The following is a 24301-nucleotide window of genomic DNA, read 5'->3' as shown; positions in this document are numbered from 1 at the left end:
AGCACAGAATGCCTTCATCCCTGAATTACATTTCAGTTTCTAGATTTTATTATTTATTTTTGCATGACTGCATAACGGTGCAATATTCTGGCTTCTCGCAAGCTTTTTTTCATATTTCCTGGATTATAAATAAACAGTGGATTTAAATGTAGACTGTTCCATACGGTAGAGGTCTAACAGTATTATATTGTTTAAAACACTCAATTCAATACAGATAATTCACAGTTCAATGTGATTTGAATCTGAGTTGTCACATTCCTCCCACACTACCTCTTTGCTTTTTTATTATACTTGTCATGTTTATAGCACCTGCATGTGCATAGCTGTGGCAGGGACACAAAGCATCAGACAACATATGTAATGTTTGTTCTGCTTATTAAAATGTTACACTGAAAAATCCAAAGTTGTCTGTATGTTCTATTGTTTCTATTGAAATACACTCAGTTGTCTTAATGATGTTTCTGATGTTTTATCCACCTCATATCAATGAGGTCAGACAATACAGTAGAAGCACCGCTGTACAACCTGTGGCAATACAACTGGTGGGATAATATTCAGATACTTTACTTAAGTAAAGTACTAATAAAGCATTGAAAAACGTTTGACAATACATCATAATTTTAGATACATATTTCTGCTGCATTAATCTGTTGCTTTTTACTGCTGGATATGGTTGTGCTCAATATAACTACTTTAATACTGTTGGGTAGTTTAATCTTCATCATTGCATCATATTCAATTTGATCATATGTTTGTAGTGTTCATGTCCTGTGAGAATCTCTCAAGAGTGTTCATGGGCTCAGACAAATATCCCATGTCAGCTTTGAGTTGATTCATTGTTTTGTCATTGTCAAAATACGGCCTTTAAAAAGACCATAAAGTTGATTTAACAACTCTCCAACCCGACCACATTTGAGATACATATCTGAATGTATCTTACCTATTAGAAGTTATGATAGACATTTTAATGAAATGTCATTTTATTACATAAAAATAACCGAAATAAATACGACAAATATGCTGTGTTTCATTTATTTATTTTCATTGTACGTCCCCCTGCGGCTCTCTGGCACGTTCGAGAATGACGCAACAACAACAACGAACCCGGAAGTGCGGCACCGACTGTAAACACAGCTGTGGAAGCTGGCATTAAAGTAAAAGATGGTGTACGTGTCCAACGGTGAGTGGTTTGTCCGGTGTCTTCAACAGTTTTCTCATCGTCAGAGAAAATAAGTAGCCGTTTTGTTGACATAACTTTCTCTGTCGACAACTTTCAGTTAAAACGCACCACTTCTACATTAAACGTGTAGTTGTAGCAGAGCTTTAAGCTGCTTTAAGCTACATTAAGCTAACAGCTAGCTCGTTAGCATTTAGCCTAGCTGGATCTGCGTAGCAGGAAGAACTGCTGACATAATCGAGATAGTTTTGTACAAGAGAGTATCTACTAGTGTTTGCTCTATTGGTCAGCATGTCGCCTAGCTACTGCTAGTTTGAGTGTGCTATATTGAACATTACGCAATGTAACAAGTCTCGGACCCCGCTGTGTTGCGTCTTGTTTTACTTAACGTTAGCGGTTGGCCTGTGTTAAACCATTAACTCTCAAACCGAGGAAGGAATGTGTACATACTCTTGATGTCAAACGTCAATGACCTCACAAGCTATTCTGTTCTCCATTAACTGACCCCTGTTGTCTCACTCACCGCTCTCAGGTCAGGTCCTGGACAGCAGGTCCCAGTCCCCATGGAGTCTGTCCTACCTGGTCGATCTCTTCTGGGGAGCAGTGGATTTTTTCGGCTTGTTGTAAGTGCTTAATTGTTTAATATAGTTAACGTGTTGCTAGTAAAACTGGTGGAGTAGTAATTCAAAGGCTAGAGTCTACGTCCAGGCAGGTGTCTCTGTGTTACTGTACTCTGCAGTGCTTTGATCTTAACGGTAATGTCAGCATCCTCATGCCAGCATGCTGAAGTTCACCATCTTAATTTAGGCCATTAGCATTGCTAACACTTTTTAATGAGGTGGATCTGAATGTCATGTGTGTCTCAGGTATTTTTTCATAAGCCAAAGAATTGAGGTGATGTTTTTGTATTCCCTCGTGACACTGCCGTCCACACTGATCTTCTTTTTGTCCTCCAACAGTTTTAAGACGATGCTTCACCCTGACATGACGAAGGGTGGAAGCTCTGGTTCGTCACGCTTCACTGATGGCAGAGGGTAGGTTTCAGGGGCACAGTCCTTTCTCTACTATCACAGACACTGGGGACATGCCCTACGTGTACCTCTGTCCTGAGCATTGAAGGTACCCTAATCCTAAAGTGGGAGTGTTGTCTGTGTGGACCCATGTATGCAAACCACTGGTTTTCATACATGGGAGCTGCAGAGTTTAAATATTATCTTACGCTGTTACCCACTATAGCAGTTAAATGAATTGCAGCATAGTGAGTCAAGTGTTTTTCTCATTTAGGTTGCCTATCCCTTCCAATCAAGTTTCAAATAACTAATATAGGAAAGGAAAAGACAATAAAAATTATAATATTTCCTCTTCTCTGTCACTTGTTTTTTCAGTCCTCCAGGTCCCCCTGGTGGCAGGAGACGGATGGGGAGAGTTAACCACGGCGCAGGTCCCAGCTCCCCACCAATGGGTGGAGGAGGATGAGGAAGGTGAGGATTTCTATTTTTTGTTGATATCTTGTACCTTCTGTTTCTGGAGCCTGTATCACAAAGTGAGATCAAGGGGTTTGTTATAACAAGTGGCCTTAAAAAGTAGTTTGCCTCAAATATTTGGAGATGATGTGAAGACATAACTCCTCCATTGTATACCCCTCACCTTCTCTCTAGGTAAACGCCTACACTGAATGTGTAGGCGTGGGGCCTGGCACAGTGTCCATTTGCTGAAATCCTAAAGGAAGACGGTGACGTCACAGTGCTGAAGCCCCTCTTCATCGGCTGCCGCTGCAACCAGCAGTTTCTTGACGCCTTTCTGGGAATTCCTACACATAGGGACCAGAATGTCCGATGACAGCAGCTATCCACATTTCCTCCCTTTATCCTCTTTTGGCCCGAACACTTTACTGTCACACCAGTTCCCTTCTGAGAGTCATGAAGTTGGTTTGTCATTGTTTTGTATCTTTCTGTCTGAATAAAAATGTGCGATGTTTAAACACCATGTTACTACTGACTTCCATTACTGTCACACTCTGTAACGACACACATTGCCTCTGTGTCGAGCTCGGCAACACTGACAAATTGAGGTGGTATCCTTTGACCCTGTACTTCATCATCCATAATGTGAAGATATTATAAAATATTCAATCTAATAAATGGGTGTTTGAAATGTAATGTGGCAGAGCCGGCGGAGGCATTTGTTGTTTTATCTCGGACAGTTAATGCTTAAGTCTTAAAGCATTGAGTTTCTGGGTTTATAGTTTGAGTCGCACTGGAGGCAATCTTGTGTTTCAATCCCAATATGTTCATAATTCCAAGAAAGATGGATTTTGTTTGTTCCAATCAAATGCAACAATTGTGTATCCAAGTGTGATGGGTTTATTTACACAAATCCAAACTTTCAAAAAGAGGCAAGAATTGCAATATTTACAGAATATTATTAAAGACTTCAAAAGTTCTACAATAATGACTCCATCTGGGTTTCTATTGGATGACACAAGTAAAAATTGAGTATTTTTTTAACATGGTGTTAGCCGTGCTATAATTGTCAACGGGATACGTTGCCCTGAACGAGCTGCTCACGCTACGCCTCCTGTGTAGACGCAGCGTTCAGATTCAAGTAAAATCTGCTTGGTTTCACCAGACAAAGGCGGCTCTCTCGCGGAGCATTCGGACACCAAACCGCTGCCACTCCCTCTGGTGGATCCACATCTCCTGAGTGGTGTCCAGACACGCCAGCACTGCTCCCCCCTTCCATGATATCAGCCGAGGGTCCATGTCCTAGAGCACAGATGCCCATCAATGTACAAGTACAATATAAAAAATGAAGCCCACTGAACAACATGCTACTTAGCCCACATTGCAGATCTGTATCCGACTTTATGGCTGTACAACATATTCCAGGTTACCTTAGGCCGCGTGATAACTTCCACGTTGTCTACCAGCCTTCTGAACGAGGGCGGCATCTTGTTGATGATGCGGTGAAGCAGAAACTCCTGAGCACCGTGAAACATGAGCCCTCCTCCCACTACCAGGATGGAGCTGTACATCTTGCGTTTGGTTTCATCTGATGCTACAAAATAAATAAAATACAAGATGAGCTTATACCGGACATCTGTCCTCTGCATCCTTCATTATATCTATTTTACTACATCCTGTCCGTCCTTACCACAGCAGTCGATGCTATGCAGGATGGCCTTGTCCAGGCCCAGTGCTTTGCTCTCAAACTGGCTCATGATGGCAGTCTTCCTGGAGAGGTGAGCAGACAGGGGCTCTTCCACCTCGCCGGCCCCCATCAGGCACTCCCCCTGCGCAGGCCCAAACTCCATCTCCCCCTTCATCCCTCCTCCAGCGCTGCCACTCCCACAGCCCCTGCTCAGGTCAGAGAGCTCCCCAACCCCTCCCTGACCGCTCATCTCACCATCCACACCACCACCTGGTCTGGACATACCCTTCCGGTCTGCACCAGATTTGGAGGACTGGTGAAGAAAATAGGATAATAATAATTAAAAAAAAAAAAAAAAAAAACACAGCCTTTATCTGAAGAACAAATAATGAGTATTATATAATCGCTGTGTGAGTGTGTGTTACCTGGTCCTGTTTGCTCTGTGTAGCCATCAGGTAGTGTTCATCATGAGGATCCTCTGAGTCTCCTTGGGAACGGTACTGAAGTGATGTCATCTTCTGACCTACGATGCCAAATGTGGTTGGGTAGAAGAGACCCATAGGTGCCTAACAAATAGATATGAGCCAGAACACATGAGGAGGGGACACAACAACAACAAAATTGATAAAAAAGTATTTCCAGTACACAAGCTGAAGACTGAACAATGTAAAATAATATTTTATTCATTACTATCCAACCTAATTACCTGTAATTTCTCATCCCCTAGTCGAACCTGGTAGAGAAGAGCTGGGGCTTCTGGGAGACGTGTCTGGAATTCATGATCTTGTAGTCCTGATATGTCCTATTAACAATAAGTGGAGGAAAGACACATTTAGGAATTTTTCTGAATAATTGCAAATTTCTCTGTCCATTCTTAAAAAGGACTATGGTGATTTAAACGGACACAAAGGTGACAACGCTGCTCTAAAATTGACCAAAGTACAACGCTACAATTCCCCAATAGTCCCTCTAAAGACAGACCCCATCCCCTGAGCAACACACACTTGGTTCAGATGGCAGAAGGTCTCTTTCAACTGCTGTAGCAGCTGACAGTTCAGTCTGCTGGACAGCTGACAGTCTCTGTAGGGAAAGCCCGCCCTCTGCAGGAGCCAGAAGAAAGTGCGGGTCACGTCTGAGCCACCATAAGCCAAACACAATCTGCAAAGTCCAACAGACAGAAAATACAAAGTCACTGAGAGTTCTTTGTTTCCCTAAACGGGCAGTGTGTTATAATCGGACTGGAACAACACACTGACTGTTTGTTTGAATCAGAGGGAAAGCAAAAATATCATGAGGGAAAGTCAAAGTTCATGCATAACGCTAATGTTTTTGCAAGGGAAAAATTCCAACCATGATGCTTTGGGGGCAATACGAACCAGAAACAATCAAACATTGAGTATTGTCATCTTCTGTATGTCAGTGTTCGGAGTCTCACGTGTAAAAAGGCTCCGTGATGTCTCCAGTTATAACCTGGATGAATAAACTGTTTCATAGAAATAAATTAAACATAGAAGCGGTTCTCAGTCCCACCTGGAGTTCCGGTGGGACACGCCGTCCTCTACACAGCAAAGACTGGACTTCTGGTCTCCTACATCCACGACACAAGCACTGCTCAACCCACTGCCAAATGTAGCACACACCGACTCCTGGTGCACGATGATCGCTACACACACACACAAGGACAGAGCATGAGGTGACGCAAAGAGACAGATTGGATGGTTCCTCAGTCTGCCCTGAATTTGCTATTGCAGAGGATAACAGTGTATATGTACATTTTAGTTGTCAGCCATACATGCATACATGTGTGTAATACCTGAGAAGCCCATATTAAGCAGCAGCATGTTGACAACTTCTTTGATGTGCTGCCTGTTACAGATGTCGGGGACCAGTAGGATGCATCTGTAATACTGGAAACAAGTCACAAAAGCAACGTGAGAAAAAGAGATTCGACCATCAGCGTAGGTCGATCTCATTTTCATTATTTTCTACCTTCAACGTGTTGCAGAGGACTTTTGAGACACGAGGAGGTTTCTCCTACCTTTAAGTCTTTGAGGGGGATCTCCAGCTGCTTTTGAATGACGTGACTCCAGATCGTCTCGAGGTCAGCCAGTACGGCGGTCAGGGAGCCTCCGGTACCGGCATGCACATTAAGCTGACCTCTGACTATTGGCCAGTGGATGTTGTAAGAGTCAGATGGATTCACATAAAGAGCCTACATGATGGCAGGATGGAGGGAGGGAGAGAGAGAGCATGAGAAAAATGGATAAAACAGACAAAAGAGTCTATACAGTTTTAGATGTCTTATTTTATGGAAGTTATCAGACACATGGACTGACCTCCTCTCCCACCAGATGAGGAGGCTGGTGGGCTGTGTTGGTCCACTTCACCCTGGAGCTGCTGTCTAGTACTGCCGGACGGATCTGACAGTTATAAGCTCGGGCCTTTACTCACACAGGTACAAAACAAACAAAAAAAAGATTCTTTAATGAATTTCAGCACATAAAAGCAAAAAAAAACACCATTTACAATCAAAAGCAAATATGTAATCGCACCATGTTGCTGCGGTCAGTGAATATTGCATTATTACGTATATGCAACAGTTCTCTCTCTTTCATAATACACACCTGGTCAGCGGACACGGGTGTCCTCCGCACTCCGTTTGACATTTTCTTGGACCAGATGGCCTGGTCCACCATTTTCAGCCCATTCTGCCTCTGCTCATTACTCTCTGCTTTCTGTCAAACAGGAAGTAGACACAATGAGGGTAAATGACACAAATAGGAAATGAATTTGAGTACAATGGAATAAGAGAGAGAATAAAAACATAGGGCTGCACAATTTATAAATCGCACTATGGCCTACTGCAATTTATAAATCGGCAGAAAAAATGACAAAGTACCATTTTATACATTAAATATGGTCCTTCTGTGGAGCTGTCCTGGCCTACACATCATATTCTATAGACCTAAGAAAACATGTTGTCTGGTACAGATCCCTACAAACATCACACCATTATTTGAATCTGTAAAACTAATTGCAATTAGATCTTTTTTCTAAATCGTCCTAGAATTAAAGCCTGGGTGTATCTGCTCATGGGCCACTTACATTTAGACCATCTCTCAACAGCCAGGCATCTTCATATCTCGGCTGTCCAGTTTGTTTGTGTCTGCGCGCTATCACATGTGGGAGTGTCACCGGAAGATTATCTGTTGCTCGGCCAATGCGGAGCGTCCTTGAACCAGGGTGGATGACGACGATAAAGTTGCTCTGTATTTGCTGTAAGAGAGGAAAGTATATAGACAGAGCGAGATGGTCAGCATCAACGTATCCAATGTCATGCACAACAAAACTAGGAATCACAGAAGTACGTGGACACCTGAACATTACACCAACAACATGTGATTGCTGAATATAAAACCACGGGCATTTAAATTCTGCTTTAACAGCGTGTACTCTTCTTAAGATGTTTTTCACATGATGTGTGAACCGAGCTGAAGGGATTTTCTCCCTTTCAGTAACTCTGTGCAGGCCAGTCATCTTCTTCCACACCAAACACAGAAAGTCTGTTCTCTGTGGACCCCAAACTGTGCACAGGGACATTGTGGTGTTGGCACAGTAAAGGGCCTCCCCAAACGGTTGCCTCAGAGTCGATGTTGGACACACAATGCTGTCTAAAATACCATTGTATGCTGCAGCATCATCAAAATGAAGCTCAAACCAAAGGTATTTGTCTTATCAATGCAAACTGAACACCTGAGGTTTTCAGTTGATGGTCAAATACTGTACCTGAAGACATCACTTTAAGACAAAGAGGAGTTCAAGTGACTGATATCAAACCCAGGTCACTCCAGAATAGTCTGTCTGTGCACGTGAACGCTGAAGGGATTGAAATTAAAAGATTGAGAGGAGGATACTCGACCATTTTTTAAATAAATGGCAGCATTAGACAACAATTGAAACACTCGACTTCCCGTCTCACCTCCTGAAGGGGGTCTGGGATGACCGGAGGAGCGATGGGTCTTTTCACCCCGCGTTGTTGCTCCTTTTCTTTCTCCTTGTCTCGCTCCTTTTCTTTCTCCTTCCCGTTGTCCTGCTCTTTCTCAGCCTGGGTCATTGTTGGTGAAGATTTGATTCGATTAAATAGTCATAAATAACGAGTCGCAACCTCTTTGTGCGTGTGAAGTGCTTCAACATGCAACCCAGAAGCGAGGACCTTCCTCTGAATAGAAAGTTGTTGCTGCGGTAGATTCTACTTCCGTGTTTGATCACGTGCCACAAGACAGCGGTTTCTATTTGTCGAAAGAGATTTTTACTTGGCCCTGCCTCTTGGCTGAGTCAAAGGTCCTCATCTGTCAACAATATTACATTACTTTTCTATTTTTCATATAGAGTTACTGTAGCTTAAGTATGTTGAAAGAAATAATAACAGTAAAACACATTTTCTTTACTCAGATACTCTACTGTAAACAAGACTGTGAACACTTGCTGAACACCAGCCACGAGGGTTGAGACAAGCAAAAGTAAATGCAGTAGACTGTGAATGCTGTTTTGCTGACAATATTATATTGTATTATTTTATATGCGTTTTTTAATTGTATTACCAAATTGCACCTTGAATTGCCATTTGCAACATGCATTTCCATTAAAATAATGTCAGTATTTAAAAAATGGAAAAGAGCTACAGGAATGTGAGTTATTATTATGATTATTAGCTAAAATTAACCACCATGTGCTTTTTGCTGACCAAGTAAATGTGTAGCAGTAAAACCCCTGTGTGCACTGAGTTGAACTTCGATCAGAGTGAAGAGCGAAAAAAACAAAAACTAATTGGGACACCCCCACTTTTGACAAAGCCCCTGGTCTACTGGGCCCCTTGAACTGTTACCAGTAGGAGAGTTCATTCATTCCCTGACATATGTGTATGAACTGTGTATTAATCCCTTTCAGGATCACATGATCTAGGACTTTATCCTAACAACCTCTTTCTTTAGGCTATTTAAGGATTGCAGATCAAGTAAAGATAATAAACAAATACAACAAATACATTATTTCAGAAATGTATTACACAAAAAAAGAAGAGAGAAGTTGTCTTTGCCGCCTTTTTTTCCTTTCTTTGTGCCAGTGTTCATCAGTTTACAATTTCTACATGATGATGATGATGACGACAGATGAAACACTAAGGCAACATGTTTGAGGAGGAAAACAAAAACGGGAAACTATGATGTTATTACAAAATAGAGTAACAGGCTACATAGTATGCAGCGCTGGAAAATACAGAGACAAGTATCAACCCTGTCCAAGCCAGTGTTTTGGTTACCAAAATATGCATAGGTCTATGCCAGCTATAGAATAAAATAGATACATGTAAATGCACTTTAGAAACCGTAATGAAAGACTCAGCTATTGACTATGAACTATTCTGACCCCATCCTCTTTCTCCATCAATCTGAACATTTTCATTACAACTCTTCAAATAACGGTAACCACAGATTTCAATGGTTCTGCCTTTCTGGAAATGTTTGGCTGATGTCCTCCTAGCTTTTCTACAGCTTCCCCTAACTTCACCGTACAATTTTTACTGTAGGCAATCCCCGGTCTGAAGATCAGATCTGATATCTTCTTGTCATCCTGACTCTCGGCATGAAGACTCCTGCACAGCTTGTTCAAGTCCTTCATCAAACAGAAAGTCTTGCAGGCCCTCAGTTCCACCGCAAGGTTACGAGGCTTCTTGTCCTTCTGCTCGCCCAGCTGCACCACGCAGAACTTAGCCAAGTCGCTGGCGCTCTTTGCATGGCCTGCCACCATGTTGAGAGTCAGGGGGTAAAGGTCATGAGCTGAAGCTGGTATTGAGGGCTCTTGGGAGGTGCGGTTGGGAGGAGAGTGGCCGGGCAGTGAAGAGGACTGAGAGAAGAGAGTTTTTTATTGTTTTTAAATCACTCATAGCAGACTGCAAGTTAAAAAATGATCAATATTACATACAAGTTACAATCTACCTTTGGGCAGACGATGAGGACTCTGTGTGCAGTCTTGGCCTTTTCTGCCAGCCAGCGCATTGGCCCCATCTCTGCGATCTTCCTCTGTTGCCACATGTCGACAGCCACGCTGCAGCCGCCGTACCACTGCAGGAACTCGACGAGGGCCACCACGGCCCCCTGGAAGGCTGAATCCTCAGCAGGGTACACCACAAGGACGGGGACGGGAGCCATGGGAGATGGAGGCAACCTTTTGAAATCCGATGATATGGCAACCTTGGCTCCAAATCTTTTATCTGGAGAGTAGGAAGTCATTGGAAAGTAGGGCTTAGTTATCTTCAGCACAGTGGCAAACATTTCACATAACCTAGAGGGGATTTCTGAATTTGTTTGTGGTGAGCTCAAACTTGATACATTTCAGTACTTTCTTCATCTTGCAGGGGAGGCATATTTCCTTTGCAGATAACAGGACTTTTAGCTAAAGTAGTTCAAGCTGAGCTCATTTTCAATGTGACAGAAAAGTCCCTGTAAATTGGTTGGGAAGAATTTCGCAAATTTCAAATATTTTGATCCAGTAGCTTTGTTACTTAGGACAGGTCCAAAGCATGTGTACAAGATTGGCGGTTGAGCCTGTGCATCTGTCTTAAGTTGTTTTACCATTCAACATCTGCAATTGTGTGCCTACAAGGTCCTCTCCCAACTAAATGCATGTTTTTAAAGTGTTGTATTTACAGATCATGTAGCAGGAAAGCAGGATCACCAGACTGGCCAGTCCTCCAAAAATGGCCGTTGCTATGCTGGTGTAGTTGACATTAACAGGGACGGCGGTTTTTAACTTTTCTGCAAGGACAAAGAAATACACACAAAAACAATTCCCCATTTTACTTAATGTAATTATATTGAGATTGTACTGCATGGCTTTAAGTAATGGTGCAGTCATACCTACAGAGTTGATCTCACCTGTGGTTGAATCTTAAGAAAAAAAGGAATGTTAAAGACAGAAGTATCAACATTTTTGTACTGTACATCATATACACACATGCACCAGCAAATGAGATTGCTCACCTAAAGGAACTGTAGTAGGATTTGGTGTCACACCTGAAAAAAATCAGAGAAGGAGGTTTAAACATTTTACTCTTTTAAAAATGAAAATTGAAATAAAGTATCAAAGTAAGTGGAGAATTTAAAAGAACAAGAACTTACGCTTTGGTGAGTGAGGTATTTCGATTGTGACCAACTTAGAAGCGACACCCCCCCCCCGGGGAGGCAATGGCAGATTGGCAGCTTGGATGCTGTTTAAGCCTTCGTGTGCATCTACTAAATGATAAAACCATATCTAGATTTGAAAAGATGAAAGTCGTTGCATTAACCTCACATATTTCAAACTCATGTTGTGCAGACAATCACTGATAAACACAGATTCCATGATACCTGCTTTGATCCACTGAGGTCTGTCTCGGCCAAAGCTGGTTTGTAGACACAGTGGTACGGAGATTCCCTCGTAATCCTGATCCAGATGCCTGTCAGATATTTATTACTAGCTGCAAAGAGACAGAAAATGTCAGACATCCTGCATGACTAAAGACCGTTTGTATAAATAATAGATATATTGTAAATACCATGTTTTCTCATCTCCTGTTTACCTTTCCACACAACAATTTATCCCACAATTGCGCACACACACACACACACACAATGAATAGTCTCTTACAACCTTATTTTGTAGCAGAGGAAACGCTTTCATAAAGTCAGCTTATTGTTATTGTTGTTATTATTATTGTAGTAGTATTTCTAATATAATACATTTCATTATTATTATTATTATTATTATTGTTGTTGTTCTTTCTGTTGTTGTTATTATTATTGTTATTATTTCAAAGTAGCCGATGGGTAAAAGGCCTCATCAGCTCTTTTTGAATGGCTTGTTATAGATCCATGACCAAATACTTTCACAGGTTTAGTTATAGGTCAGAGCGTTATCTATAACAATATTGTAATTTATGACATCATATATTATCTATAATAAAGCTCTGGACCCTGAAGATGTCAATACCTATTGTTGCTTTGCTCATAATTCACAGCACACTAACTCTGTAATGATCCATGTTACTTATCCAGTCACTTCATGCTCGTCTTCTCAGATTAAAACAAGCCTGTGAATTGATGTTATGTTGGTGTACCAATGGAGGGATTGCCCAACACCTTGCAGTTTGTTCTGCAGAACGAACAATTTTGCATTTTCCACAATGCTTTTAAATACAAATAATACTTCTTGGGTACGCTGTCTTAAAATAATCTATTAGGGTGTCTATATTTTTAGAATTTGAGTGTGTACCAGCTATAATATTTCAACATAAATGTTTTTACCTTCTGTCTAGTGCAGTGTCAACTCAACCAGATTAAAGTCCTGTTTGAGAAAAAGAGGGGAGTTTCTGGGAAATCTCCTCCTGTTATTTCATCAACATTGTAGGTGTAGCAACGTTTGATGTTTTTGGATAATGAGTAATAATCGATAAGCTAACTTATTGTATTTAAAAGATATATTTAATAATCAATTCTGAAGATGCCATGTGAGCGAATTACCCAGAAAAAACATTCCAAGTGTTTGTTAAACTGTATTACGAGAAAACAAGTGGTTCATTAAGTTCCATGTATGAGTAAAATGCAAGTGTTGTATCTTACCATCAATGTTGATTGCCCAGCTTATGTTCATCATATATTTTTCTCCCTCTGCCACTTTCGCCACTCTCAGGTCCACCAGGAGAGACGGAGAGGTGTCACTGGAAGGAGGGAAACCTGGAAAAACAAACAATGGTGCAATAATGTGTAGCCTATATTATTATTATTCTCTGAAAAGTAATCAGATGTTGTCAGCTGTTTGAAGTGTAGGCGTATTGTACTTTCAGTCGTGTTATGCTCAATGTAAAAACATTATTCACATTTACAAGAATTTGGAATGGAGCCACCTGCTTGGCTACGGACTTGCGTTACATTTTTATTACATTTCAGGCAGACATTTCAAATAAACATCTGTTGTTTACCCCTGGTCTCCATATAAAATATTAACTTTATTTTCACAACACATCTCTTTATATTCTGTATTTCTTAATCTGATGGGCTATATCTAAGGTAATCTGAGGTAATGGAATTTCCACTTGAGTCATCCTGCTTTATGGTCCGAGTGTTACATTTTCATCCAAAAGACAAAGCTGGCAGCTTTGAAAAATAATAATGAATCAACAGTACAAAATGTCTTAGAAGATTGGTCTCTGCATTGGCCAACAAACACTGTTTTGAAATAAAATCCACAGTGGCTTCAAAACCAGCCATACTATTACTAACTGTTAATTAGAGGTCAGACCTCAGAGTATGGATGGTAAATTACATACCATGAACTTCACGACACTCCACTTTCTGCAAGAAATCACAGAAACAGATTACTTGATTTACTTTTAATTTAACTAACAATTAACGGCTCATTTGCCAAAGTCGATAACTTACAATTTCATGTGATGTCACCTGGGCCGCGAGATAGTAGAGCAAAATCAGCCGGGCTCCCCACATCATCAACACCTGGTTGTACCTAAAAGAAAAGTTAGAACTATGATAAACAAACAGGAAAAATAAAGGATACACCTTTTACAATGCACAGCATCTGACTCGCTACATCCCGTGCACTTGTTGAATGAGCTGTCAGTGACTCGCTGGATTTGTTCCGTTACCTTTTAAGTAAATAGCACTAAGCCCCGCCCACAGCAGTGGCTTGCTTACACATATAGTTAGTCTCATAATCATAGTGTCCAGTTTCAGTGTTTTAAAAAAAAGGTAAGTTCTCTTCTCCTGCTCCTTATGTCAGTTGTTCTCGTCTGTTTTTGGTATTAAACTACTCCGGCACCACCTCGGTTCATATTAAACATAGTTTGCAAGGTTAACTGTACATTCAGTTCACGCGAGCTACGTCCATGCCCTGCTGCTGTAAACTGCAGACGACACGAGTAACGTAACGGTTAACTAAGTACCGGGAAAAAGATTCTCAGCAACGCTGTCAACAGCAGCCTGACCCGTGGGAAGATGTCTGCACACACTTTAAACGTCTTGGAGCATTTTAAATGTGTTTTAATCACGCAGAGCTGTGTCCACAATGTAGCGAGCTGTTGCCCTGCAGCAGACCCGGCAGACCGTTACACTGATAAGCGACCGGTTGCGAAATTGGCCTTTAATCGGTAACATTTAGCGGTATTTTAGACTAAACATAAAACCTAAGTTAGTGAAACTTGGAGACATCTTGCTGGTGCCCACTTGCTGTCGATGTTTCGGTGTCTCAGAAGCTATATTTGCCGACATTGCAGGCTGTTTGTTGATTTCAGCTTATCACTGAACCTGCTGGTGAGTGGCTGGTTTATTGCAGTGACAGTCCTGACCTACATATCCCGGCCCTGTCCCGAATGAGAAGACTTTTCTCTGCAAAGTAAACGTGCTACAGAAAACCCTTAAATACAAAATACAATGGCAGCCTCTGTCACCTTTTACACAGAGTAGACATGATTCACGCTCTCTCTCTTTCACACACACACACACACTCTCACAACACACACAAACACACACACACAATGACAAAAGCGTCCCTGTTGCTCAGTCAAAGTGAGACTGCAGCAGAGAGGAGAGATTCGTTTTCCTACTGCTTGAAAGACTATTTGTCTGAATATAATTTGAGCATTTGGTACTTGAGCAATGAAAAGTTAGTAGAGAAACATAAACCGCTCTCCTCAACAGCAGGGAATAAGCCAAGGCAAATAACCGCACAGTGGGGCGGTTACTTCCAAGGTGCATGGAGAAGGGAAGAAGTCTGGAGAGGTCGAAACTCTAGCAACGCTTGTAGTATAAAGAACAACTTTATTGTGTCAGTCTGTAGTAAATATGTTTCTGGTTGTTCATTTAACTGCCTGTAATTTAAAAAAAGTTTGAGTTGAGAAGGACAAGGTGTGGCTGAAGTAATGATTAATAACATGTCAGCCAAAAGGCTCTCCGTAAACCACCATTTGCATACTTAGCAGGACAGTACGCAAATGAGTGTTACTTTTGGACATGTAAATTTCATTAGATGTACTAGTGACACTGCACCCTTCAATGTGTGTTGTTGTGATTTACAGTGAATGAAGAAAAACCCCCTCCCAGAACCAGGATGTTGTCTTTGGTCACGTCAGGCCGAACTGGAGCCCGACGACTTGTGACTGTGACTCGAGGGAGATTTATGAGGGATGGCAGGTGCTTGTTCACCTGTTTGCCAGAATTGGCCTCCGGGACCAGAACCACGGGCCAGTCCTCTTCCCGGTCCTCCTTCAACCATTACAGATGCTTTAGTGCCACAGCTGCTAATTGGAAAGCTTCATCAGCAACAGCCAATCAGAAGACACCGTCCTACAGTTACGTCATTGTTGGGGCAGGGTCAGCCGGCTGCGTCCTGGCCAACCGCCTCACTGAGGATTCCCACGAGTCTGTGCTGCTGCTGGAGGCTGGGCCCAAGGACATGTCGCTAGGCAACGTACAGCTCTCATGGAAGATCCACATGCCAGCTGCGTTGACCTACAACCTCTGTGATGACAAGTACACCAGTTAGATCATTTCACAAATGCTTTGTGGCTGATGGATAAAATATTTGATTTACCTTGTTATTCATTGCTACAACGGTTCCCAGATGTGTGCAAACAAAAATGTGATTTTATGTTATTTTAAATGGATATAATAGTAATTTTAACTAACGAATCATCCATATATCACATTTAACTTGTATCAACTTATTATTCCAGCATTTTGAAATCAGTCTCCATATAATAACATGTTATTAAACTGATCCGGTAAGCAAACAGATATTGGTTCCAATCTGATGCCGTGCTGTAATTGTTTTCATTTCTCCTTAGGTATAACTGGTACTACCACACTTTACCCCAGGCCCACATGGACAACCGGGTGATGTACTGGCCGAGGGGCCGTGTCTGGGGCGGGTCCTCTTCACTCAACGCCATGGTGTACATCCGCGGACACGCTGAAGACTACAACCGCTGGCAAAGGGAGGGGGCCGAGGGCTGGGATTACGAACACTGTCTGCCTTACTTTAGGAAAGCTCAGTGTCACGAGCTGGGAGAAAACAGGTACTTACAATATCTGATGGACATTTTTCTTTCATCCAAATGCTCTTAGGGTACCTTTTTTGACTTGTGTTGAAATCATTTTAATATGAATAGACCGAGTTTAAAGGGAACCCTAAGTCTGTCAGTGTTAGTGCTGCAGTCCCACAGACTCACTTCAAAATGCCTAAATGGAACGGAATGTAAATTTGGTGGGCCAGTGACGATCTTATCACATGGAGCCTAGCCGCAGGAGCATCACAGGTTAAATGCAATGCGTCACAAATCTAATTTCAGCACACGCAAATGAGGACGGTAGACGGTAGAAAGAATATAGATTGTATCACAAAATGCAGGTTGAAGGATCTCTGGATATTTATGTTTTCAAACTTTTGTGGTGACCCTATCAGCTCTGACTGGTTGACTGCTGGCGTAAACATAAATGAAAGGAAATGTCATCTCATAAGTACATATACACAGCCGCCTTCTGAAAGGTAGCGATGCTGGGAATTTAAATGATTAATGTCGACGCAATAGTGATCATTGAAGACGTATACCCAGTTCCCATAGACTGATCTCTGTGACACATTACATTTGTATTTTGTGTGTGTGTGTACTGTAGGTACCGGGGAGGCAGCGGACCTCTTCATGTGTCCAGAGGGAAGACCAACCATCCCCTTCACAAAGCTTTTATTGAGGCGGGGCAGCAGGCGGGATACCCCTTCACAGATGACATGAACGGACAGCAACAGGAAGGCTTGGGCTGGATGGACATGACCATTTATAAAGGTTAAAGAAAACATTAACTACTATACCCAATAACAATTGTAACCACAATGCTGTATTTATACATCTCTTATGAACCTGTCGTATGCTCCTAGCAAAGGACAGAGTTCATGCACTTATGCTGTTTAATGTGTAAGCGGAAAATACACCACAAACCAACCAATAAATATTGTCCACATCTCACTGCCCAAATGTGTCCAGGAAAGAGGTGGAGCTCAGCCAGTGCCTACCTGAGACCTGTCCTGAGTCGACCCAACCTGAAGACGGAGGTGCGCTGCCTGACCACCAAGATCCTGTTTGATGGCAACCGTGCCGTGGGTGTAGAATACACACAGAAAGGACAAAAGAAAAGGGTAAGATGGAGAGAATTACCATCACTTTAAAAGGAGGGGGAAAGAAAATTATGTATAAATATGCTTTTATTTTAAACACAAAATTGAGATGATCTTTCTCAACCATAGCAGTCAGAAGCTGCCCAGTGAAAATCAGCTGTGCCTTGTCGTGCAGCCACTAGCGTGGACTCTGTTAGTATTGATTCACTCATTAGTTGTTCTGTTCTCTCTTCAGGTGTTTGCAGATAAAGAGGTGATATTAAGCGGAGGAGCCATTAACTCCCCTCAGCTTCTCATGCTGTCCGGGGTGGGAAACGCTGATGACCTGAAAGAACTTGGTATCTCTGCGGTTCAGCACTTACCAGGTAACTGAAATGAGAAAAAAGGGAAAAACTTTCCAAAAAAACCTGCTTGACTTTATTTGAGGATGCAGGTTGTCACGTTTTTGCTAGTTTATTTGATATTAGCACATGAGCACATGAAACACATGAAACACACTGACAGAGGGATCCATGCTTACAAACATGACCGGTATTCTTGCCTCTCTTTGTCTTCTCCTCTGGTCTCTGTGGTTTCTCAGGTGTTGGCAGTAACCTGCAGGATCATTTGGAGTTGTACATCCAGCAGCAGTGCACTCAGCCCATCACTCTGTACAAGGCCCAGAAACCTCTCCACATGGTTAAGATAGGCCTGGAGTGGCTCACTCTGTTCACTGGTAACCAAAGGCACCCACACATGCATGTGGTAGCACACACATTCTCCCTAATGTCCTAAACGCCGTGTCCCACCATCTAACTTACCATCACAACTGTCCCCTTAGGTTATGGAGCAACAGCCCACTTGGAAAGCGGAGGGTTCATCCGCAGTGGACCACATGTCACACACCCCGACATCCAGTTTCACTTCCTGCCCTCGCAGGTCATCGACCACGGTCGAGTTGCCTCCAAGATCGAGGCGTATCAGGTGTGTGTTTAGGAAATGGTGGCTGTTTTTTGTGCAGGTTGAAGATGCAATGGAGGTGTAATTATTAATAGACAAGTTGTTTCGGTTTGACTTCACGTGGGTGTGTGTGTGTGTGTGTGTGTGTGTGTGTGTGGGGGGGAGCTTTCAGGATGGTTTAATTGTAATATACGTGTGTGAGTGTGTTTGTTACTTGTCAGCAGTGGGTCAGATAAGATTCCAAGGTACTCCTGTACATTCATGACTAATTAAATAAGACCCTCACGTAATGCACAAGACACAAAGAAGAGTTTTAAAGTCCCATTTCACGGAAAACCTTTCACGTTCAATAAACCAACAGGAGCTTCCCAGAAATTTCCTGAGAGGTGGCTTAGTGACATTATTTATAGGGTTTTTTCCAGACAAGGATACCTTCCAGGAAAGAGTTAAGAGTTATGTACATCAAAGATAAGCCAGGTTTATTGTTACCATGAATGCCAGCAGTATTACTGGAAATGACATAATGGGTAACAGATGTTATACAGATGTGTTGTTGTTTTTTTTCTTCTTGCAGTGAAATATCTCTTAAAAGTCGAACAGCAAAGTACAAAAGGCATGCAAGTGTGAACACAAAACATGCCACATAAATGAGTGTTTCTCTTTGTGATTTAGGTTCATGTTGGACCAATGAGAAGCACCAGCATCGGCTGGATGAAGCTGAAGAGCGCCAACCCTTTGGACCACCCGATTCTCCAGCCAAACTACCTCTCCAACGGTGAGATCCAGTCACTGGACTGTCTAGTACCAAAGTCAGCAAACGTTTAGAGAACTTCACCCTGTTTCCCGAGAGAGCGTACTCTCTGAGACCTGCCTGGTTGTGAATGTATGTGAATGACACTTCCCTCCGAAGGCTGATCATTCATTTGCAAGGATCGTTGTTATTTGAAACATTTGTACTGTGTTCGTTATCAATTAGCATCAAGTGTATCTCAGTAATGTGGGGAAATGATTTTGAGAAGGAGCCTGGAGTTAGGTTGAATAATAACTGCTGATAATAAAGCCATTTTTGTATTTATTATTCCCATCTCCTCTCTCCTCTCAGATGCTGATGTGTGGGAGTTCAGAGAGTGTGTCAAACTCTCCAGAGAGATTTTTACCCAGAAGGCCTTTGACCCGTTCCGTGGCCCCGAAGTCCAGCCTGGTCCCGAGGTCCAATCCGACGCCGACATCGACGCTTTCGTTCGCCGAAAAGCTGACAGCGCTTACCACCCGTCCTGCACCTGCAAGATGGGCTCGCCATCCGACCCGATGGCGGTCGTCGACTCCAGTGCGCGTGTTCTGGGGCTCGAGCGGCTGCGTGTGGTCGACGCCTCTATCATGCCCAGCGTCGTCAGCGGCAACCTGAACGCTCCGACCATCATGATGGCGGAGAAGGCTGCTGACATCATCAGAGGTCGCCCTCCTCTCGTTGACCCCGGGGTTCCTGTGTACCGACCTCCGACTCTCGACGCGCAGCGATGAACGGAGGGAACGAGGTAAAGGGTGAAGAGTTCACAACACATTGATCAGCTTCTTCTGTGTTTGATCAGGAGCTGATCAATTTGCCCGTGATCTGATATTATACATGTTGTGTTGCCTTAACACACCTGATTTACACACACAAGGTAACATTTCTGTTTTAAATGTGTAGTCACAGGCTAACAACAATTATGAAGGGCTTATCTACACTTTTTAAATTCTAATCCATAATGATGTGTTGATTTTAGCTGTTTACATGTGAAATTCAGTTTTTCAGTATTGCACTTAGTGTCTTGACAAGGAAACAGTGGCTCTGTCACTTCCTTATTTTTTCATGATTGTATTTTTAATTTCCGTTCTAAATTACAGATGTCTTTAGTAACGTTAAAGTGTGACGATCAACTTTCCTGCCTCATTGTAATGACATGAAGTCCAAGCGCACTGAAAACTTCTGCCGCAGGCGTTTTTGAAGTACACCTACTGTTTTAAAAGGCCACGCACGCAACAAAAGCGCTATGACGTGTGTCAAAATGCGTCGATTTGGAGCGTCAAATGAGGACCCGGCGACTAAAGCTGTTTTTTTGTTTGTTTGAAGAGAGCTAAAACACTACTACTGTGGCTTTCACTGGTTAAAATGACAAACGTCACATCAGCTGTCACTACTTAACGTAAATTCCGTTTGTAACTTGGTGGCCAGTTTGTGTGCTCTCTGCAGGAGGTCTGTACTCAGATTATCTATGAGCCAAGAGAAGCTTCAATGTGTAACACCACTGTACAACAGAGTGGACTGCGTGTTTTTGTAGTACGAACAACTAAAACAGAGTGATGCATCCTCCGTCTAGCGGATCTTGTGAAGCCGATGTCACATTGTCGCGGTAAACTTGAATCTATCTCATATCAATAATCGAATCGTATCCACTTTATAGTTTTTAACCAGGACCTTCATTATTTAAGTCAAGTTAAAAGATGATAGGGTATCTGTTATATGTACAAATTTGGCCTAAATAGCAGCCTAAAATACTGCTGGTTCTGTGGCGTTGCCATTTCAAATGTGATGCCTGCAGCGCACCGTGGAGGCATCAACTGACTCGCATCAAATAAGGCTTTCACTGCGTTTGGGCCGTCAGCTGCGCGCTGGTGCTCCAGAATGGCATGACGTGGTTTCTGGCAATAATGTTGAGCAATTGCAACCGCACTGCGAACCGAGTGGAACATTTGACAGGCTGACAACCGTACTCGTGTAAATTCCAAGATATTCCGCCCCACTCACAGTTGCGTCTGTTCCTCAGCGGAAAGATTTGATCAGCAGGTGTTTGGCAACAGCTGCAGTTAAGTATTACAGCTCACTTCTTTTAGTTGGCTTTTGGTTTAGAATAGTCTGGCAGCTGTTTTAAGATAAGTAGCAAATAATAACTCGGCAGGTGCTGAAATACGCTATCATGTGAAATAGACACACACAAAAAGCTGTCAATGTCACTTGTGTTTATACATTTTGTTCTTAATGTAGCGTGGATGTTTACAAAGAAGCTTTTGAAGAGTATTGTGTTTCACTGGTCAGATTGTGCCGCCTGTGCACCTGTAACATCCTTATGTTCTGACGTCAGAGTGAATTACTGCAGTGTGTTAATGATGAAGTGTGTTCGTTCATTGGTGTACATTTAACAGTCTCACTGAAGAATCCTTGATTTAAATTAAATTAACATGTTTTTACTATCAACACTAATATAGGCTAGTGCTAGAATGAATTCAAATTGTGTCTTGTTAAGCTTTGCACTACTCTATTAAGTATCTTCATTACAGTGACAATTACTGATTGCATTATATGCAGTGCTGTGCTATATTACATGCGTGTTTAAATCATCTGTGTCCTAATGAAGGAGGAACGCTTTGATTGTAAAGGGAAAATGATTGTGAAAGTTCTTACAGCCTTTGTGTCTTTTATTTCTCTTGTGTTAATTGTAAACAAACACTGGAAACTGTCCTGACCGTGTCCTCGTGACTTTATTCAGTGAGCCTTACAAAAATTCTGAGCAGGTTCATTGTCAAGAATTCAAATGTACAAAACAGGGTTTTTGTTTTCCATTGGTACAAAATCTATAAGGTACTAGTACTTGTGCTACAGAGTAGATAGAGTTATATTTTTTGGATTTCCGTACAACTAATGGGTAGAAAGCAGAAATCTTCACTTTTTACAAACACTATACAGATTGTATACATTGTTATCATTTCATAGACATCTGTTAAGCAGTGGAACAGTACAAAATAAATAAAGCTGTCAGTTGCACTGTTAAAGCTGTCGGTCGTTTTTGTCACGATGCTTCTTTTGATAAAAGTCTAAATGTTGATGCTTTTGGATATTTGTACTGTGAATAAGCAGCAGATGATTATCTTTACTGGTGTTGCTGGCTGTCACTTAATCTCCGTTTTGGTTTTATCGACTCAAAATAAATCTGAACTGTACAAATTCATGTTGGTCAATCAACGTTTTTAACATGTATGTTTGTAAAAAAAACAATCAATGATATCACTGAATGACGAATTCCTTTTCAATTTGTGTTTGATTTAGTAATTAGTATGTTTCTCCCATCGGAGGAGCCATCACAATCAGGGTGCTTTATTGGCTCCTCAGAAATGTGTTTCAGATGGCTATGCAGCAAATCTATACATTTCTGCTTACAGCAGGTGTGTAATATGACTTTTGAAGTGTTCTTAATTACTCTAAAATGTTTTTGAAAAAGTTAGTAGAATATGAAACATTAATATCGAACCTCTGGCTGTATTAACACAACATTGAGAGATTTTAAAGAGGTAATTGTGTGATTCTTGATTATTTGTTCAGATTTCACTGCTAATCATCCAACACTGAGGTGACTTGAGTCACCGATCACTTATCAGAACTCAGAATTTAGATTACGATCAATTACTGCAGTATGGTATTTAAATTAAAATGTTTCACATGATTGCATCTTTAAATATCTTCTTTCTTTTTACAATTTTGTGCAAATACAGCCTTTGCCACAATTGCTTTGACACCCAGATAGTTACAGAGGTAATAATATCTTTCAAGTTGTTCTTAGTTTAACACAATTTACATGCAGTTAGAAAATGCATAAGTCCTTTTTATCAGCTGACTTGTCCACTAAAATCTGTATGTATGTGTATATATATATATATATATATATATATATATATATATATATATATATATATATATATACGAAGAATGAATAAGTGCATTTACAGTACATACGAAGAGCATTTCAGACACCAGCTTGGGTCAAATTAACCTGTATATTTACTATTTATTCTATGCAAGGAAAAAAGCATTTTCAATATTGGCATCAACCTTTTGTCACATAAGAAACGGTGTGCTCTTCTTCAGCAACTTACAAAAAGAAACAGGAATAATAATTGAATATTGACGTGCGTGTAAATGCACTTAATTATCCCTTGTTTTGGTTTTATATTTGAAGAAGCCCTTTTGATTTCACAGATCAAGCACGTTGCCCAGACAACAGTATTTAAATTCAGGAGAAAAAAAGAAAAACAAGATTGCCCCGCCACGGCCCAGTGTTGGTGCGTAATAGTTGCCCCAAAGACATTATTACAGTTGGCAGTGTTAGAGAACAGCAGGTGAGAAATGTTGCCTCTCTTTAGTGTTTCTATCTGTGAGTCTCCGCTCACAGACAACAAGCTGTTTTAGACATCTTGTACACTCTGTTGAAACAAAATCCTACAAATAAAAGGCAACATTACATTCCAAAAACACAAATATACGGAATTAATATAAAGTCGGGAAAGTCTCCCTGTCTGTTACGTCTTTTTAAATATACAACATGTAGAGGGTCAGACCTTTGTGTTGGAGATCTATGTAATAGTCTGACTCATCATGAAAAAAGCACTCGGATGCCTGAGGAGGAATTCCTATTACGTTCATCGGTGCTTAGCAGGTGAAACCAATCAAATGTGACGTGGGATTCACAGGAACTGAAATGGCCTGGAAGCAAAGCTGTTAAAAAGGCCGAATTCCGACAGACGATACTGTCGGAATTACTTTCTGCTACAGCATAATAAATAAACATTTCCTAGACAGCTGTTGTTCAGTCATGTTCTCAGTGTTAAACACTCAGTTTGTCTTTTTTTTTCATAACTTCACTCACGTTCAAATAGTTTCAAGCAGGTCCGAGAAAAGGTGAGACTTTGCATATTCTGGGGGAGTTGGTAACAATGAAATGGTCTCTCCTCACAGTCTACAAGGGGCTTCGATAAAAGTTAAGGATCACTATGCAAACAAGTGTGACA

At 41.6% G+C, this 24301-nt stretch overlaps 4 protein-coding genes across 4 annotated transcripts; 2 read left to right on the top strand and 2 right to left on the bottom strand.

The window, feature by feature from the left end:
- Positions 1-1112: 1112 nt before the first annotated feature.
- selenok (selenoprotein K) lies at positions 1113-3163 on the top strand. The gene is made up of 5 exons (XM_079170099.1): positions 1113-1180; positions 1710-1800; positions 2137-2211; positions 2563-2658; positions 2836-3163. Exons 1-4 carry the CDS (start codon positions 1162-1164, stop codon positions 2651-2653), a joined length of 276 nt encoding a protein of 91 aa, XP_079026225.1. The 5' UTR covers positions 1113-1161; the 3' UTR covers positions 2654-2658; positions 2836-3163.
- A 144-nt stretch (positions 3164-3307) lies between these two features.
- Positions 3308-8546, bottom strand: actr8 (actin related protein 8). Its single transcript, XM_079170088.1, has 13 exons — positions 8307-8546; positions 7433-7603; positions 6952-7062; positions 6664-6768; positions 6366-6539; positions 6141-6234; positions 5858-5990; positions 5332-5485; positions 5034-5129; positions 4753-4893; positions 4331-4640; positions 4071-4234; positions 3308-3942 (listed from the first exon to the last, which is right to left on the bottom strand). The coding sequence occupies exons 1-13, from the start codon at positions 8439-8441 to the stop codon at positions 3799-3801; spliced, it is 1932 nt and encodes a 643-aa protein (XP_079026214.1). The 5' UTR covers positions 8442-8546; the 3' UTR covers positions 3308-3798.
- A 544-nt stretch (positions 8547-9090) lies between these two features.
- Positions 9091-13960, bottom strand: il17rb (interleukin 17 receptor B). The gene is made up of 10 exons (XM_079174718.1): positions 13801-13960; positions 13689-13713; positions 12982-13095; positions 11731-11840; positions 11503-11635; positions 11365-11397; positions 11242-11271; positions 11032-11139; positions 10321-10595; positions 9091-10228 (listed from the first exon to the last, which is right to left on the bottom strand). Exons 1-10 carry the CDS (start codon positions 13864-13866, stop codon positions 9797-9799), a joined length of 1326 nt encoding a protein of 441 aa, XP_079030844.1. The 5' UTR covers positions 13867-13960; the 3' UTR covers positions 9091-9796.
- A 1503-nt stretch (positions 13961-15463) lies between these two features.
- chdh (choline dehydrogenase) lies at positions 15464-22710 on the top strand. Its single transcript, XM_079172096.1, has 9 exons — positions 15464-15903; positions 16218-16448; positions 17047-17213; positions 17412-17563; positions 17778-17907; positions 18123-18257; positions 18363-18505; positions 19154-19256; positions 19584-22710. The coding sequence occupies exons 1-9, from the start codon at positions 15482-15484 to the stop codon at positions 20000-20002; spliced, it is 1902 nt and encodes a 633-aa protein (XP_079028222.1). The 5' UTR covers positions 15464-15481; the 3' UTR covers positions 20003-22710.
- Positions 22711-24301: the final 1591 nt, after the last annotated feature.

This window comes from Pholis gunnellus (assembly GCF_910591455.1).
Source record: "Pholis gunnellus genome assembly, chromosome: 2".
NCBI lineage: Eukaryota > Metazoa > Chordata > Actinopteri > Perciformes > Pholidae > Pholis > Pholis gunnellus.
This window is presented reverse-complemented; position numbering and strand designations above follow the sequence as displayed.